An 18,958-nucleotide genomic window follows, 5' to 3' on the forward strand; every position below is an offset into this window, starting at 1 on the left:
CCATCCTTCAGTTAAGCTGGGTTTTCCCTTATCTCCCCTCCATCCCCCCTTTGTGAGTGTTCCCTGAGGTGGGGGGAGGGGGGCACATGTGCTGCTGTGTATACTGCCTTGATCGGTGGGGCTGCAGTGCCTGGAGCCATTGGAGTCCCAGTGCAAGGTTTTCCCCCATCCTCCCTCTATGGGTGTTCCCTGGGGGGGCACATGTGTCAGTGTGGGTACAGTACCTGATGGGGTGTCCCAATGCAGAGGGCACAGTGGAGGTATCAGTATACACCTACTTATGATTATGAATTTGTATGTTAATTTATATAATAAACTGAATTTTTTTATACCTACGTGTTTCATTCAAAGTCCCACTTCCCTTCCCCTCCTTTTTGGCAGGGAGGAAGAACACCTTCCTGCCACAGTCTAAAAAAAGGGAAGGGCCCTCACAAACGTGGGCCTTCCTTCTCAGCCAATAAGAAAGGTGAGGGGACATCTATGCTGGTTTCCAGTTTCGAGGACCTCCTTTATGAGCATCAAGGGGATCCACAAATTGATCCTTTTGGGGGTAGCATAGAAGAGGGGCAGAGTTTGTCCGCTTCAAGGGGCCCTGCGTTTCCTTATGCAGATATAGTATCTGCAAAGGTTCAGATGACTGGGTCGGAATTACCTGGGTAGGACTCTGGATTTATTACTGACGAGGGTAGTCTTTTTTCTACTCAAGCTTCTGCTCCTTCAGCAGGTTTAGTTCAGCAGGAAATTACCGAGACTTGGTGGCAATCTTGTAGGTTCCTCTGGTAGACATGGCAGTCGGTCTAGTGTCACTGCAGGGGCAACGCATTCCTCTTCTGCGGTGCCTGTGAAGGACCGAGGGTGAAAGTCTTCTGGCCATTCTGGTGGCCGTAAATGTCCTCTGGGAGCTACCTCTCAGAGAGGACCAGCTTTCCAAGGGCTGATTTACCATTCTGCTCTGCAGTTGCTGGTTTTATTGGCCTAGCCATTGAAAGCCAAGTACTGAGAGATAGAGATGTGTCGGGATCAGTGATCCTTACTATGTTGAAGGAAGTCGACTTCTAGCAAAATATACCATCATACGTGGAAAGTGTACATTTCTTGGTGTGAGGGGATTGGAGCTCATCCTCGCTCCTTTTCTATAGGTCGGATCTTGACCTTCCTGCAACAGGGGGGTTAAGCAGAGGTTGGCCTTGAGTACCATTAAGGGCCAGGTGTCTGCCTTAGCAATCTTCTTTCAGCGACCCCTAGCCACTCACTCTTTAGTTTATACCTTCATTCAAGAAGTCCGGCATGTGACTCCGCCTGTACGGCCTCTTTTGCTGTCATGGAATTTAAACTTAGTAATATCGGTTTTCCAAAAACCTCCATTCGAGAATATTCGGGAGATTCACTTACCTACATTGTCCCAGAAGGTGGCATTCTTGGTGGCTATCACCTCAGCCCGCAAGGTTTCCGAGTTGGTGGCATTACCCTGTCGTTGTCCCTATTTAGTTCTCCATAGGGATAAAGTGGTTCTTTGTCCCTGTCCGCCATTTCTGCCCAAGTTTGTCTCTGATGTCCATTTGAATGAGGACATTGTGTTGCCATCCTTTTGTCCCAAGCCGGCCCATCCCAAGGAATTTGCTTTGCATACCTTGGATGTGGTTTGTGCAATTCGGGTGTATTTTGGCAGCCACGGAGTCCTTTCGGAGGTCAGACTCACTTTTTGTGGTTACACAAGGACCAAGGAAAGGGCAGCTGCTTCTTCGGCCATCATCTCCAGATGGATCAGGCATACGGTGACTCATGCCTATTCTATTAAAGGTCGGGTTCCTCCTTTCCCTGTCACAGCACATTCTACTTGGGTGCTTTGTACTTCTTGGACCTTCCATCATCAAGCGTCAATATCACAGGTTTGCAAGGCGGCCACTTCATTGGTGCATATATTCACTAAATTCTATAAAGTAGATATTTTGGCATCTGCAAATGCTTCTTTTGACCGCAAGGTTTTGCAGGCTGCTGTTTAAAGAGGGGGTTGTCTCTTGAGGGGTGTTTTTCTTAAAATCTTCATTTTTTTTCAGATGGAGCTCCTGTGACCAGGTTAAGGCTCCTGTGTCCTGGTTAGGGCTCTTGTGTTAAACTTTGGATTATTTTTCCCACCCCTCATTTTTCTTTGGCATTGCTTTTGGATGTCCCAATGGTCAAGATTAAGGAGGCCCTGTGTCCGTCAATGAACGAAGGAGAAAAGGGTATTTTTGTACTCGCCATAAAATCCATTTCTCTAAGTTCATCGACAGACACAGCAGCCACCCCTCAATGTTTTTTTTTATACTCCTATTACTGCTTGCTACTAAACTAAATACCTGTCATGGATATGCAATAATGTCTGGCAGCTTACCTGTCTCTCCATGTGTTCATTAGAGGCCAGACATCCTCATCTGGCTGCCTTTATCATCTCTCCTCCCTGTATGGCTCCACCCAGGCCATCCCAGGAACTCTATATTAACCACTGCACTGCTGGTCTGCTTTGCTGATCAACGTTGTTTGTTAGCAGGGCCGTCTTTACCGTAGGGCAAACGGGGAAGCTGCCCAGGGCCCTGTCACTGTTAGGGGCCCAAAGCAGAGCCGCCCGTTATGCCCGCGTGCTGCCCGCAAATCGGCGCTGAAAATCATCAGCGGTGTGCAGCCAGTGCCAGTGCTGCTTTCTTTTTAGATCGAGGAGCGGCCGTGGGTGGGCGTGGCCTTGAGTTCCACTGATGCTCTGGCCCGCCCCTTGCTATGCGTGCAGTGTTTAGTGACCAGTGTACCTTGGAGGAGCAGGGGAGGAGTGAGACCGTGGAATGGAGAGGAGTGCTGCCTGGTTCCTGCTTTGTCAAGTGAAACTAGGCAGCGGCTAGCAGTGTGTGTGGACTGTGGAGAATTATTTAGATCAGAGGCTGGAGCTGAGCTTGCCAGGACAAGGTAAGGTCTTCTTTCTCATTCCCTGGCTCCCTATCCCCATACCATGCCATGTGCCACACACAGCACACCTATGCCCATCAAGCAATGAAATTAAACACTGTTAGCCGGATTCAGGTAGAGCGGCGTATGTTTAAGCCGGCGTAGCGCATCTCATTTGTGCTACGCAAACGTAACATAGAGAGGCAAGTACAGTATTCACAAAGCACTTGCTCCGTAAGTTACGTCGGCGTAGCGCAAATGGGCCGGCGTAACCCCGCCTAATTCAAAGTAGGCATGTAGTAGGCGGCCTACATTTAAATTAACCGTGACCCCATGCTCAGAATCACGTCGCAAATACTCCCTACGTAACAACGTCAGCTCAATGCTTTAGACGTGAACGTAACCTACGCCCAGCCCCATTCACGTACGCTTACGCAAACAACGTAAAATACAATGGCTGTTCCTTGCATGGGCTGCGCCATCTTTTTGGTGGTTTATCTTTACGCCAGCGCATGTCTTACGTAAATGGCGTATCTTACTGCGACGGGTGTATGTACGATCGTGAATCGGCGTATCTTGCTCATTTACATATTCGACGCGTAAATCCACGTACACGCCCCTAGTGGCCAGCGTAAATATGCACATAAGATACAACGGCATAGAAGACTTACGTCGGTTGTATCTTGGCCAAATTTAAGCGTATCTGGTTTACAGAATACACTTAAATATACAACGGCGCGCATTCGGACTTACGACGGCGTATCTACTGATACGCCGTCGTAAGTCTACGTGAATCTGGCTATGTCTGTCCATTCTGCTGTCTGCTGTGACTTATCTGCAGTTCCTGCACTGTCAAACTTGCTGCATTTTTAGACGTTTAGGTCACGCTTTTAAAAACACAGTGCGTTTGTGTGTGCGCAAGAACTGCAGGTAAGTAGCATGGTGCAAAAGCAGAATGGATTTCAAGGCAACTATATTTTTAAAATGCTGAATGCACCTTTTTTCTGCAGGAAACAAAGGCATGGCAGCCCATTCAAATCAATGGGCTGCTGAGTCTGCACAAATGAGGGCCGCCAAAACACATACATGTGAACAAGCCAGGCCCAAAATAAGCTGGAGGGGGGCCCAAAAAAAATGTTTGCCCAGGGCCCAAACCATATTAAAGATTGCCCTGTTTGTTAGTATTGTGTTCCTGCTTGCCGTGTGCTACGTTATCTCTGTGTACCGACTTTGGCTTGTCTCCGACTACTCCTGTTTGCCTGTGACCCTGACTTGGCCTGTCCCTTGGTTATTCTCGTCTGCTTGTTGCCCCGACCTCGGCTTACCCTTCACTATCCCTTGTGTCCTGAGTGGCTGCTTCCCCTCTCTCCCTACGGATCGTGACCTAGGGGACTCCGGGGGCTGCGACCTGGATCCAGTTGCAGCGAAGGCCATCCTCACCACAAGAGGCTCTGGTGAATACCAACTGGATCTTAGATTGCGCGCCCTGGGGAATCTTGGGCTCAAGCTTCCTGTAGGGTCCCTGTTTGTGCCTGTCAGGATACCTGTGGCCAGGTGACAAGTGCACCCCGTGGGGGTCAGGGATGCACCACAGGGTTCTGCACCTAGCATGTTCTTTGGGGGTTAGTCGGCCCAGCTGCATAGGTTCCTCAGCAGGCAGAAGATGGTCCATGGGACGAAGTGAGGGAGCTCAGACTGGCTAAGACCTAGGGAGTGTTGGCGTCTTTTTTCTATGGACCTCTCCTAAAAACGAATATCAATCTGGTTGCATAGGGAGATGACATCGTCCAACGGGGATGGTTCTTCCCGCTAATTTGCCCTTCACTCGGTCAGAGAGGCCATGTAAAAAGGTAGTAACCAGGGCCTCATTGTTCCAGCTCAATTCAGCTGAGAGAATACGGAACTGAAGAGCATATTGTCCCACTGAATGGGATTCTTGGCGGAGACGTAGAAGAGCACTAGCCGCTGAAGAGGCCCGAGCCGACTCCTCGAAGATGTTACGGAAGAGCTCCAGGAAGTCGGACAGGCTGGAAACTACCGGATCATTCTTCTCCCACATGGGGGCAGCCCAGGCTAAAGCTTCACCGGAAAGGAGGGAAATAATATAGGCTACCTTTGCCCGATCAGACAAGAAGTTTTGAGGCTGAAGTTCAAAATGGATGGTGCACTGGCTAAGAAACCCCCTGCAGGCCTTGGAGTCTCCAGAAAAACGGATTGGAGGTGGAAGCTTCAATGAATGCGACTCTGTGACTGGTGCGACAGGTGCAGTCGCTGGTTGTACTTGGGGTTGCGGATTTGAGGTTCCCAATGAGGTCTGAAGCTGATCAAAGCGGGAAGCCAGATCCTGAAGGAAACGCATCACCTGAGCCTGATCAGCCTCATGCGTCTCGAGTCTGCGAACAACGCCCTGTAATGGATCGTCTGCGGGGAGCGGCACGTCGGCCGGATTCATGGCTGTTCAAACTGTCAGGTCACCTGTGGCCAGGTGACAAGTGCACCCCGTGGGGATCAGGGATGCACCACAGGGTAGTGAACCCTATAGCCGATTGCTGCGATCAGAGAGGAAGCAAACCCAAGATCGCCCAGGGCGCGGAGTCTAATGCCTTGTTTCCACTGAACGGAACGGTTCGGGTCAGTAAATTTGGAACGGTTAGAATGGACTGGTCTATTCTTGTGAGCGTTTCCACTGCAAATCGGACCGTCAGGGACCATACAAGATTTAGACAAAATGCCTAGCGCGTCCACCAATCAGTGGAATGTATTGCATCTCAGCCCTAATGGAACCGTTCCATTTTCTATGGCCCCACATCTGAAGCAGGACCCAGAATGGTCCGGTACGGTTCGGTTTTATGGCACACTTTCATAATGGAAACACCCAAAATATCGCAAAATCCACTGACCTCAATCCCGGAACTAATGAAGGAATTTGAGAGATACGGAGCTCTATCGAACTTACGTATTAATCTTAATAAATCAGAAGCGATGGGAGTAAATGCCCCAAACACAATAATAACATATCTAAAACAAAAATATAAGCTTAAATGGACAGATAGAGCACTGACCTATTTAGGTATACAACTAGCAGGAAAGGTGGACAGGATCTTTGAGTTGAACTTTCCACCTTTATTGCAAAAAGTGAAGATCTTATTGGATAAATGGAATCAGGGCTTTCATAGCTGGATAGGTCGATGTAATATTATCAAGATGAACATACTCCCGAAAATTCTTTATTTATTACAAGCACTTCCAATACATATACCAGTAAAGTATCTCAAACAATGTCAGAGAGTGATTTTTGAGTTTATATGGGCACATAAAAATCCCAGGATACAAAGGAAACAATTAATGAATACTAAGCAGCAGGGAGGACTTGGAGTCCCAGATATACGGAAATACTACTATGCAACACATCTGAATAGGCTAATTGATTGGAACAGACATTCGGACACGAAACTATGGGTACAAATTGAACAGGCACAATATAAAACACCCCTTGAAAGAGCACCATGGTGGTTTGCCTCGTTGCCGAAAGAAATAAACAAAAATCCGATAGTGGGTAATACAGTGAGGATTTGCGCAACAGTATTACCTATGATAGGAATTGAGCCTAGGACCTCTCCATTATACCCAGTGATAGGTAACCCCCTCTTCCCATCGGGATATGAAGACGGAGCATTTCGGCATTTAAGGACCAGAGAGTGCACACAAGTAGCGAGGTACATCCAAATGGGGAGATGGGTAACAATAGAGGAACTGATGGAAACAGGAAAGGCATTTCGTCTTAAATTCTGGAGCGCACTTCAGATGGTCCATTTCCTGAATACCTTGCCGAATCCCGAGAGTTTCGAAAGACCCCTCATGAGGTTTGAGAAAATGTGTAACGAAAAAGGTACGTTATCACATACTCTCTCAATAAGCTATGAGCTACTAGGGCAATCAGGAGCCTATCCTCCGAAGTGCGTTCAAGAATGGGAAAGAGAATTAGAAAAGACATTTAGTCCAGAACAGCGTCAATGTATATATAGGCGAGCACACGAGACATCAATCTGCGTGAGAATACAAGAGACGAATTACAAGATCTTTACGAGATGGTATAGGACACCAGAAAGACTAAATAAAATTTTCCCAGAGGTAACCAATAAATGTTGGAGGTGCCAGGAAACCAAAGGAACGATGCTACATATATTTTGGGATTGCCCTATGTTGAGGAGTTTTTGGTTAGAGATTAAAAGAGCTCTTGAGGTCTGCTCAAAACATGAGATCCCGGAAGATCCAGAATTTTACCTTCTACACTTAAATTATATAGCAGAAAGAGATTACAGGGAATCAATCATACGCCATCTCTTAGACGCTGCAAAGGCATGTATAGCGAAGAAGTGGAAGTCATCAAGCCCACCAACAGTGGAGATGTGGATAGGTAGAGTTAAAGAAATAAGTAAATTAGAAGAGTTAGTCCTGACAGCACTACACCAAAAGGAAAAATATTTAAGAACGTGGTCATCCTGGAAGTCCTATACGGACACCAGAAGAGAGGCCTAAGGAGGGTATGGGCGAACGATATAGAAGATCGGGAAGACCGGGAATCCTAGAGCGATAAGGATATGGCTATATGAGAAAAAATAGGACTGCAGAGAGGGGTCGGTGGATAGGAAAATCTTGATTCTTGAGATTCATCTTTCCCCCTTTTTTCCTTTTTTTTTTTTTTTTTTTTTTCTCTTTTTTAATTTTTAAATGTTAAATTTTTTTTTTTTTTTTTTTTTATCTTCCTTTATCCTCCTCTGTTTGTGTTTTTTTGTTGTTCTTGTTTTTCCTGGATGCCCCTCCCTGGAATCCGGGGGGGAGGGAATGATACGAACGAAAGAGATATATGCCTAATAGGGGACGTATAATAACAAGTAGGATGGCGATGGTCGGGCTGTACTATCCCTTTTGTATTATGTATTATGTATTGTATTGTATCATTTTGTTTTAAAATAAAAAAAAGAGATTAATCGAAAAAAAAAAAAAAATAAAAAAAAAAAAAAAAAAAAGAATGGACTGGTCTATTCTTGTGAGCGTTTCCACTGCAAATCGGACCGTCAGGGACCATACAAGATTTAGACAAAATGCCTAGCGCGTCCACCAATCAGTGGAATGTATTGCATCTCAGCCCTAATGGAACCGTTCCATTTTCTATGGCCCCACATCTGAAGCAGGACCCAGAATGGTCCGGTACGGTTCGGTTTTATGGCACACTTTCATAATGGAAACACCCAAAATAGTGTACCGTACCGAACCGTACCGAACCGATCCACTCAGTGGAAACGAGGCATAAGACCCAGCTTTGTGTTCACCAGAGCCTCTAGTGGTGAGGATGGCCTTCGCCGCAGCTGGATACTAGTCGCGACCCCTGGGATCCCCTAGGTCACGCTCCGCAGAGAGAGGAAGCAGCAGGCAGGACAAACGGTAGTGATGGGTAAGCTGAGGTCAGGGCAACAGGCAGACTAGGGTAACCGAGGGACAGGCAAAAGGTCAAGGGCACAGGCAAACAGGAGAAGTCAGGGACGAGCCAAAAACGGTACACAGGAAGATAATCGTAGCACACTGCAGACAGGAACTTGAGCAAACAACACTGTTGAACAGCACTGCAGGCCTGTAGTGTAATGGTTAATATAGACGTCCTGGGATGGCCTGGGTGGGGCCATACAGGAAGGAGAGGAAATAAGAAGGTAACCAGAAAAAGTCAGGCCTCTTAATGGACAGATGGAAACAGGCAAGCTGCCTGACTATTGCATATCCATGACAGTGCCCCAGTGAACCTCACCTCCATATCCACTCTGTGGTCCATCAGCAGCAGTTTGCTATAGGGTTCACTACCTTGTGGTGCACACCTGACTCCAACGGGGTGCACTTGTCACCTGGCCACAGGTGACCTGACAATACCTAGAGCAGGGAGGGGGTTATACACTGACTGAGGATGGCCCATGGGGCGTAGCCAAGTTTTATGTTCTGCCTAGTCCTACTCCTGCAGAGGCAATATAAACGAATGATCAAGATTAAGGAGGCGCTTAGTCCATCGATGAACTCAGAGAAATGGATTTTACAGCGAGTACAAAAATCTAAATTTTCCCTTGCACAAAGCTAACTGAGCTTCACCTTATTCACTAAGCTAAGTGAAAATTCCCTTACAAAGTGAGAAATCTATTTGCCTTTATTAAAGTAACTCCATTGTGTCTGAAAGGAAAGAACCAGTTCTGTGTTCTCTTGTTAGTTAACTTACAGTGCTCTGGGAATCCTGTGTCATAAATACACCCTGTAAGAAATGTTTTTTGTAAATTACCATGAATTTTTTTTATCTATTTTCTAAAATGCATTCCCTTTTAAAAGTCAAATAAAATTAACGCTTAACTATTACCTTTAGATAAGGCAAATAGTCTTCAACATGTAAGCAGTAACTGGTCAATATGGAATCAGGAATACAATACAGAAAATGTGGGATGGTTTTACCTGGAACCCGATAATATTTCCCCATTCCTCAGACAATCTCCATATAATTGTGTTATCTTCCATTGATGGAACTTTCAGTATTTCAGGCTGACTTGTAACTGCATGGAAAATAAAATGTTACAGAATGTAATCAGGGTAATCTGTCCGTACACACAGAGGTCAGTGTCCCCTCCCCCTGCAACGAGCCACAGAACTAAAATATGGAGATATTAAACAGAGAAAAAAGCATACATCTGCTTGTGTGTTTTTCTTTGTATCCAAAAATATCCAAAAATTCTTTGTTCCCCAAAAAAGCTTTATTGTAACTTGCAGAAATCTACAAAGCCAAACTGAAGCACATTGCTCACCACCAGAACCCCATTTCTTCTGTTCCACAAAACCCCACTCCTATTCCTTCTCTTCCAGCAGACCTCACTCCCATTCCTTCTCTTCCACCAGAGCCCACTCCCATTCCTTCTAGTCCACCAGACCCCACTCCTATTCTTTCTATTCCAAAATTCCTCGCTCCTATTCCTTCTATTCCACCAGACCCTGCACCTATGTCTTCCTTTCTACCAGACCTCACTCCTATTTCTTCTATTCCACCCAAGCCCACTCCTATTCCTTCTATGTCACCAGAGCCCACTCCCATTCCTTCTATGTCACCAGAGCCCACTCCCATTCCTTCTATGTCACCAGAGCCCACTCCTATTCCTTCTATGTCACCAGAGCCCACTCCTATTCCTTCTATTCCATCAGACCCCCTCCTATTCCTTCTATTCCACCAGAGTCCACACCTAGTCTTCTTTTCTACCAGACCCCGCTCCTATTCCTTCTATGCCACCAGACCCCACTCCTATTCCTTCTATTCCATCAGACTCCATTCCTATCTCTACTATTCCACCAGACCCTTCTACTATTCCATCTGTTCCAACAGACGCCACTTTTATTCCTTCTATTTCACCAGACCCTGCTACTTTTCCTTTCCTTCTATTCCTTGCGACGTCATTTGCCGCAATGCACGTCGGGAAAGTTTCCCGACGGAGCATGCGCTCTACGCTCGGCGCGGGAGCGCGCCTAATTTAAATGATTCCCGCCCCCGGCGGGATCATTTACATTGCGCGCGCTTACGCCGGGCAATTTTGCCGGCGCGCCCTCGCAATTTACGGAGCTACTACTCCGTGAATCGAGGGCAGCGCAAAATATTTGCGGGGGCGCAGGGAAAAATCGTTGCCCTGCGCCTCCGCAAATAGAGCGCAAATGTACCTGAATCTGGGCCCTTGTTTCTAGTCCCAGTAGCTCACTGAGAAACTCCAACTAGCTCCGGTCTAGTGATCTCTTCATGGTTTATTGAAGAACGTATTTAAAATGCAGGGAGGAGGGTTCGGGTGCAGGTTGCTTCCTAAATATTTTATCCCAGCAGTATTATATTTTGAGGCTGCTGCTAAAAGACCTGACAGTGTTTGCTGATATCAGAACAGAAAATACTTGTATAGGAACAGACTATTCTCTCACCTGAGTCGTCCGTCCAGATAAACTTGTCCACCAGGTTGAATTGTTCCCGCTCTGTATGAAGTTTGGTTTGTATATTATATCTAGAGGATGGCTTTAGATCGGTGAATGTCCCACCTTTACCAGTCAAATCTTTACATGATCCACCATAATAAAAATAATCTGTCTTCGGACACAACTGTACATCAAATCTCCAGGTATCGGGACATTGAGGAGTGCAGGAGAACTGGAAGCTGATACCGATTGAGGTGACTTTCCAATCCGTAAAGGTGACTCCTGATAAAGACAAGATGGAGACATTAAACTCTCAGAGATGATTTATAATAAAGGGAAGATATCCGCTCTCCATTACATTCAGCAGTATTTCTCAATACCAGGATCTGTATTTTGCAGTCTATTAAAAAAACTGATCCTGAGGAAGTTCACAGATTTCTCCCTGGTTAACACAGCAGAGAGCTCCATGATTGGGGGAGAGCCCACTAAAGTCACATTGAGGGATTCTCATGGTATTTTTTTTTACATTGGATTGAAAACTGGCTACAAGGGTGAGTTCAGAGGGTGGTGATAAATGGGGAGTATTCGGAATGGTCAGGGGTGGGTAATAGGGTCCAAATTTCCGAATAATTAAAAATGTGTCTGAATTCTAAACTAAATGCACATGTCTATTTTTTCTGCAGATGTCACTGTATTGTCGCGCCCCAAGTCGCCCTGGGTGGTATTGAACCCGGGACCTCTCTGTTGCTACTTCAGTTCTTTGCCTCTGAGCCACTCCTCAGTTTGGTATTCTGCCTGCTTTCTTCTGAATGATGTGCTGATCGCCCTTCTCTGGATCTCCTTGCAATCTGCACCTGTCTCTCCTAGTTCAGCTGAGGCAGGTTACCCAATCAACTAGGGTATAAAACACTGCCTCACTCTGAGGGATTTTCAGTTCATTGTTCTGTCCTGTCATTGCCAAAGGTTCCTGTGTTCTGTTTCAGCTACAAGACTGACTCCGGCTTCTGACCCTGGCTATGTTGATTGTTTATTCTGAATTCTGGAATCCCTGACCACGGCTTTACTTTGACTATCCTTTGGCAAATCCCTATCAAGCCCCCGTGCACAGGCTCACAGCCCAGCTAGCGTCTTACCTTGTTACCGTGGGCTGTGTGTATTTGCAAGGGTGAGCATACAACTCTGCATTATGGACTCCAACCAAGGTAAGCCCTTACAGCAGAGAAGGGGGATACTGTTAGAACTGCTAGACATTGTATAAAGGCTCAGTGAGCAATTTCTACAGAAAGACATGGACACTGTTCAGTATGTCATTTGTGTGGTGGATTGTGGGTACTATACAATGAGGAGTCACTGTGGAAAGAGCTGTCAGTGTGCTGGGGGTGGGATCTCACTGAGGAAAGACGTATCTGTATGCTGATGGTGGAATCTCACCGGAGAAAAGCCAATGTGTCTGCTGGAGGTGGGATCTCACTAAGGAAAGCCCTATCTGGGGGTGGGATCTCACTGGGAAAAGGCCTATCTGGGTGCTGGTGGTGGAATCTCACTTGGGAAAAGGCAATGTGTGTGCTGGAGGTGGGATCTCACCGGGGAAAAGCCAATGTGTTTGCTGGAGGTGGGATCTCACTGGGAAAAGACAATGTGTGTGCTGGAGGTGGGATCTCACCGGGGGGAAAAGCCAATGTGTTTGCTGGAGGTGGGATCTCACTGGGAAAAGCCAATGTGTTTGCTGGAGGTGGAATCTCACTGGGGAAAGACTTATCTGTGTGCTGGGGGTGGGATCTCACTTGGGAAAAGGCAATGTGTGTGCTGGAGGTGGGATCTCACTGGGAAAAGGCAATGTGTGTGCTGGAGGTGGGATCTCACTGGGAAAAGGCAATGTGTTTGCTGGAGGTGGGATCTCACTGGGGAAAGACTTATCTGTTTGCTGGGGGTGGGATCTCACTTGGGAAAAGGCAATGTGTGTGCTGGAGGTGGGATCTCACCGGGGAAAAGCCAATGTGTTTGCTGGAGGTGGAATCTCACTTGGGAAAAGGCAATGTGTGTGCTGGAGGTGGGATCTCACTGGGGAAAAGCCAATGTGTTTGCTGGAGGTGGAATCTCACTGGGGAAAGACTTATCTGTGTGCTGGGGGTGGGATCTCACTTGGGAAAAGCCAATGTGTGTGCTGGAGGTGGGATCTCAATGGGAAAATACTTATCTGTGTGCTGGAGGTGGGATCTCACTGGGAAAAGACTTATCTGGGTGCTGGGGGTGGGATTTCACTGGGAAAAAGGCAATGTGTGTGTGCTGGAGTTGTGATCTGATCTCACTGGGGAAAGACCAATATGTGTTTGATTGAAGTGTGATGTCACTGATTCAGCATGCTCTGTTCAACTGTTATGGAGGCAAAATCCACAAAGGACACATGGCAATGTGAAAGTAGAAACATCTTCTATAATTTAAGTAGAACTAAAGGCTAAACATTATTATTGTAATGAATTTATAGAATAAGTGTAAAATGCCCAAGTACTGGGGCTACCATCAATCCCCAAATACTTACCTGGTGTCTCTCTCACACTTGCTGGTCATTCTGAGAGCTGCATTTCAACCCAGAATTCTGGGGTTGCAGAAGGAAGAGGCGAGGGTAGCCAAATGATTGGCTCTTGCAGCTGACTGTCAAGACCTGAGTGGAGGGCGCACGGGATATGCTTGTTAGGTGCTGTGTGTGCAATGGAAACTGTTGTGGAAATTTTATATTTGTATTTAATATGTATTGTCATAGTGTCACCCGGTGTTGGTACTTCCGCAACCCGATATAAAGAGCTGACTGGGGCAGTCTGAGACTGGTTGGCATAAACTTCCTGATTTGGAGAAGGATGTTGGCCGGCGAAAGGGCCCCTGTGTGATGCACAGAAATCCGCCTGTGGGGATGCGTCCGCTCTGCAAACTTATTGTCGGTTTAGCGGATATATGCTCTTATCTCTCAGTGCCTGATCAACATTGATGTTGTGACGTGAGCATACACCTGCAGATAAGCTCCCCTCATCAGGAACTGTGTTTATGGGTTATTGCATGTTGTATTATGTTGCTGTTGTTTTGTATTGGTATTCTATTGTATGTATCTAAATATCCCTGTTAGAAGGTGTAACGGAATGACCCGTGACAAACAGAGACTTTGGAAGGATGAGGGGTACTCCTGTGCCAGCGTCACTAATAACTCTTGTGTCTAGGGTCACCCTGTGTCCCTTTTGGGCATAGGGTGACTGAGAAATATTAATTAGAAATTACATGAGATGGGACATTACTGATAATTCATGTTGCAGGATCTTGAGATATAGCAAGTTGTTGGTTAATGTTGACCCAACCGGTCAATAGTGACTCATTCCTCTGTGTAGACTGTTGACATGCTAATTGAGTCTGCTTCTGAAAGACCTCTCATTGTGTGATGCTGCTTTGTGTGAATTCTATTGATACAGGATGTGGAATGGAACTTGTCAAGCTGTATGCGGAGACAGAACGTCTGTCTAAGATGTGGAATGTGACTTCTCAGGTGTAGTAATTAGGTCATGTTAAAAATGTCAGCCTGGCACCGAAATGTCTGAATACTGATTAGTAATTAGCCCATCTGAAGGTGTATTGAATCCCCAGTGTGTGATGAGGGTGTGGAGAGTCTCTTTGTTCTTTTCATGCTTGAACTGTATAAAACCCTGAGAGCGTACCAATAAAGATGTCTTTCATTTGAAACCAGAACCCAGAGCTGTGTGTCTCGGTTATTCTGGGAAATGGGATGGATCAGGTCCTGTTGGTTGGAGTGTCAGATAAGCTGTCGTGGTTGATGGATGGGATATCGTAAACGGTGGTGACCGTTACAGAAGGGTTATCATATATTGTCACAGCCTGTGTTGTGTTAAATCCATATATGGGCATTTGCTGTGTGGAGCCCCCATGCTGTGTCCTGACTTCCCATGGAGGAGGTCGCATGCTGCAGCCAATCAGCTGCTGTTTGTGAGAGCTTTTGTTATAATAAAAGGACACTGTGAGGGCGTCGGCAAGCCAGTGTTTGCTGGGAGCTGAAATGATAAGTACAGTCTGATGATGTCCCTTGACATGAATAAATGGTGAGTGAACTTTAGCCTAAGATGGATTATTTCAATAAGATGAAGTGTGGTGCTTATTAGCAGAAGGCAAAATGGCTGTGTGCTCTGCATACAACCTATTTTTCCACTACAAAACACACAGCCCCGGCCAGAAGAGCGCATGCACAGGTGTCTCTATAGGAGTGGCTGCCTAAGGGAGACAAACCGGAGTGGGGTGCAGCGGCTGTGGGATCATCCACCCAAAGAAAAATGCAAACATTCAACGAAGTAGACTATACACAATGGACTTTCTTGAATGAAATAAAAAAGTTAGGATTTAGTACGACATTAAAGAAGATTATGTACATTTGTTCTGAATATACTGTACAGAGTTCAGTTCTCATACTGTGTGTATGATGTGTTCTTGTTTTTTTTTTTTTTTTTATAAAATTTTATTAAATATTTTTGACAATAACTTAACATTAACATACACATTATTATGACTATATGTTGACATACATATAACAACACACACATACATGGTCTCCTTGTTGTCCTTTATATTGATTATTCTATGATGGCCTATCTTTCTACCAGTTCACTCAGGAGAAAGAGTGACCCCTCTCTTGTATATATACAAAGCGGTGCATCATGATTCCTGATCCACATACTAATAATGGCTGTAGAGGAATAGAATATAAGGAAACGGGGAACCCAAAAGGGAGGAAGGAAGGAAGAGAGAAGCATACATAACTCTCAGGTGGCAGCTTCTGTCCCATACCTCCACCCCTATTGCTTAAATGAAAAAGAGGGAAAGATAAAAGAAAAGAGAAAAAATCCTCTTTCTTTTTCTTTTTTTTAATATATATATATATATATATATATATATATATATATATATTATAGTGCTAAACCTGCCTAACTCTCAAAAGGCAGCAACTGTCCCATACCTCCAACCCTAGTGTTTAGTGAAAAAGTAAAAAAAAAAAAAAAAAAAACCCTTAGGGGAAGTACCCTCGCCTTCCTACTATATATATAAGTGCTATATCCTCTAAACTCAAAAAACAAACAAAAAAAACAAAAAACAAAGGTGCCCAGCCTACCCAACTCTAAGGGGGCAGCACCTGCCCCTTACCTCCCACCCTAGTGACTTGTGAGAAAAGGAAAAAGTGTTCTTGTACTCACCTATACAGGTAACAGTGGAAGGAGACCATTCCAGGGAGGCGTGGGGGTTTTTACATCTCATTGTGCTGGATGTGGGATAATATCCATCATTGCACCGTATTATTATCCTGTCTCCCTTCTTATAATACTCCTTGTCCATAATGAGACTGTTCACATTCTCTATGGTCGGCTTTTTACACTGAGCTGTGGAATAAGAAGATAAAATCAGATGATTATACACTATATACAGTGTGAGGTTTAAAGGACTGTGGGGGATGGGATGGATCAGTTGATGGGACCTTTCAGTGGTATATGGTCCATGGTCTGACCTCCTCATTATGGGAAATTCCTGGGATCCGTCTGCAGGATTCTATGAAGACAATCACTAGAACATTCATCAGGAAGCCATCAGTATGGATCAGATTATGGAGGAGTCCTGATATTGTGGGAACTAGGGATGAGCTGAACAGCCCCCCCCCCCCCCCGGGTCGCAGCAGAACTTGCAAACAGGCAAGTTTGAAAACTTGAACCATGAAAAACGTTAAAGTCAATGGGACACGAACGTGAAAAATCAAAAGTGCTAATTTTAAAGGTTAATGTGCAAGTTATTATTATAAAAAGTGTTTGGGGACCCGGGTCCTGCCTCAGGGGACATGTATTAATGCAAAAAAAGTTTTAAAAACTCATGTTTTTCGGGAGCCATGATTTTAATAATGCTTAAAGTGAAACAATAAAAGTTAAATTTCATACCTGGGTTGTGTGTATAGTATGCCTGTAAAGTGTCACATTTCTCCCGTGTTTAGAACAGTCTCTGCACAAAATGTAATTTCTAAAAATTAAAGTCCTTTAAAACTACTCGCGGCTATAATAAATTGAAGAAATGATACCGCTCTAAAAGCTACTGACCCCTCGGATTGCTTCCGCCCTACTGAAACCGACAGGTGCTGGCTCTGCACAGGTGCATGGAATTGGAAAACATCCTGGACTGCAGCACTCTGTTACACAACGTCTTTATTGGATGAAATCAGATCAAAACATAATCCAAAATGGTGCAGTCAAGATGAAAAAGTGAACAACAGGACAAAAAATGGCTAACATGTTTAATATCCATGAGTAAGCATCTTACGATGTGAAACATGTTAGCCATTTTTTGTCCTGTTGTCCACTTTTTCATCTTGACTGCACCATTTTGGATTATGTTTTGATCTGATTTTATCCAATAAAGACGTCGTTTAACAGAGTGAGGCTGTAATGAATTGTCGGGTCCCGGCAATACAGAAAAAAGTCATTGAAAAAAAACATACCAACAACAAGGCATGGGGGTCCCCCCAGGTTCCATACCAGGCCCTTCAGGTCTGGTATGGATTTTAAGGGTAACCCCACGCCAAAAAAAAAAACAGACCCTTATCCGAGCATGCAACCTGGCAGGCCACAGGAAAAGAGGGGAGGACGAGTGAGCGCCCACTATCCTAAACTGTACCAGGCCACATGCCCTCATGTTGATGGGGACTAGGGCCTCATCCCCACGAAACTTGCCCGTTGGTTGTGGGGGTATGCGGGCGGGGGGCTTATCGGAATCTGGACGCCCCCTTTAACAAAGGGGACCCCTAGATTCCGCCCCCCATGTGAATTTGTAATGGGGTAAATCGTACCCCTACCATTTCACAAAAATGGTAAAAAACACAGACAGCTTGGGACAAGTCCTTTATTAAAAAAATAAAAAATAAATCCAGTCATGTAATCCATTCTCATCCCAGGATACAGAAAAACACCGCCATGATCCCATTATGCCTCCATGGGAGGCACCTGCCGAATGACACTATGACAGCTCTTAAATAGCCGAGGGCGGGGTCACCCATGACATGCGCGGGTGAACCTGTCCCCCTCTGACGCAATGGGAAAGTGCAGCGGGGTTACCCAGTGACATATACGGGTGACCCCACCCCTCTGACGCAACAGGGGTTTCCTGTGGTCTCCGTGACGCCACGGAGAAACCGCTGGAAACCCAGTTGCGTCAGAAGGGCGGGGTCGGCCGTACATTTCACTGGGTAACCCTGCAAAGTTTCCCTGTTGCGTCAGAAGGGGTGGGGTCACCTGGGCACGTCACGGGTGACCCCGAACTCACCTATTTAAGAGCTGTCACGGCAGGTGTAGCGTCATTCGGCGGGCTTCTCCCATGGAGGCGGAATCTGATCGATGCGTAATATTTTTCCGTATCCCGGGACAAGAATGGATTACATAACTGGATTTTTTTTTCTTTTTTACAATGTACCCTGTTACCAATTCACATAGGGGCGCGGGATCTGGGGATCCCCTTTGTTTAAGAGGGCTTCCAGATTCTGACAAGCCCCCCACCCGCAGACACCCACAACCACTGGGCAAGGGTTGTGGGGATGAGGCCCTTGTCCCCATCAGCATGTGACCTGGTACGATTCAGGAGGGGGAGGCCTGCCAGGTTGCGCGCTCGGATAAGGTTCTGGTATGGATTTTTAGGGGGGGGGTTTCTTTTTTTTTTTTTTCTTTTTTTTTTTTTGGCGCAGGGTTCCCCTTAAAATCCATACTAGACCTGAATGACCTGTTATGCTACAACAAAGTTAGAGAACCAAACAATGTTTCCCATCTTATACATTGTGTGAGGGCGTTGTGCCTCCCCCTCAGTGCAGGTGCAGCTTGGTGAATTCTAAAATTGGAATGCATTAGTGTCTCACTGACACTTCCCTGTGCTGCTCTTCTGATGGGGGGGGGGGAGTCAAGTTCTGGCAAAAGAGGCTTTGAGTGCCGCTGGTGGCACCAGTGCCGTGGGTTGCCTACCCCTGCTATAGCACATTAGTGCTATAAGTGCACATTTATAT

The 18,958-nt window shown here is 45.8% G+C and overlaps 1 protein-coding gene across 1 annotated transcript in view; it reads right to left on the reverse strand.

Annotated features, from left to right (window-relative positions):
• LOC120924666 overlaps positions 1 to 18,958 on the reverse strand; it is a 61,442-nt gene that overhangs the window by 22,795 nt on the left and 19,689 nt on the right. Inside the window, exons 4-6 of the mRNA XM_040335662.1 lie at positions 16,128 to 16,310; positions 10,897 to 11,169; positions 9,403 to 9,500 (exon numbers count right to left, since the gene is read on the reverse strand). Coding sequence (XP_040191596.1) covers positions 9,403 to 9,500; positions 10,897 to 11,169; positions 16,128 to 16,310 — 554 coding nt within the window. The remainder of the gene's footprint in view (positions 1 to 9,402; positions 9,501 to 10,896; positions 11,170 to 16,127; positions 16,311 to 18,958) is intronic.

The sequence above is a fragment of the Rana temporaria genome, chromosome 1 (genome assembly GCF_905171775.1).
Source record: "Rana temporaria chromosome 1, aRanTem1.1, whole genome shotgun sequence".
Classification (NCBI taxonomy): Eukaryota; Metazoa; Chordata; class Amphibia; order Anura; family Ranidae; genus Rana; species Rana temporaria.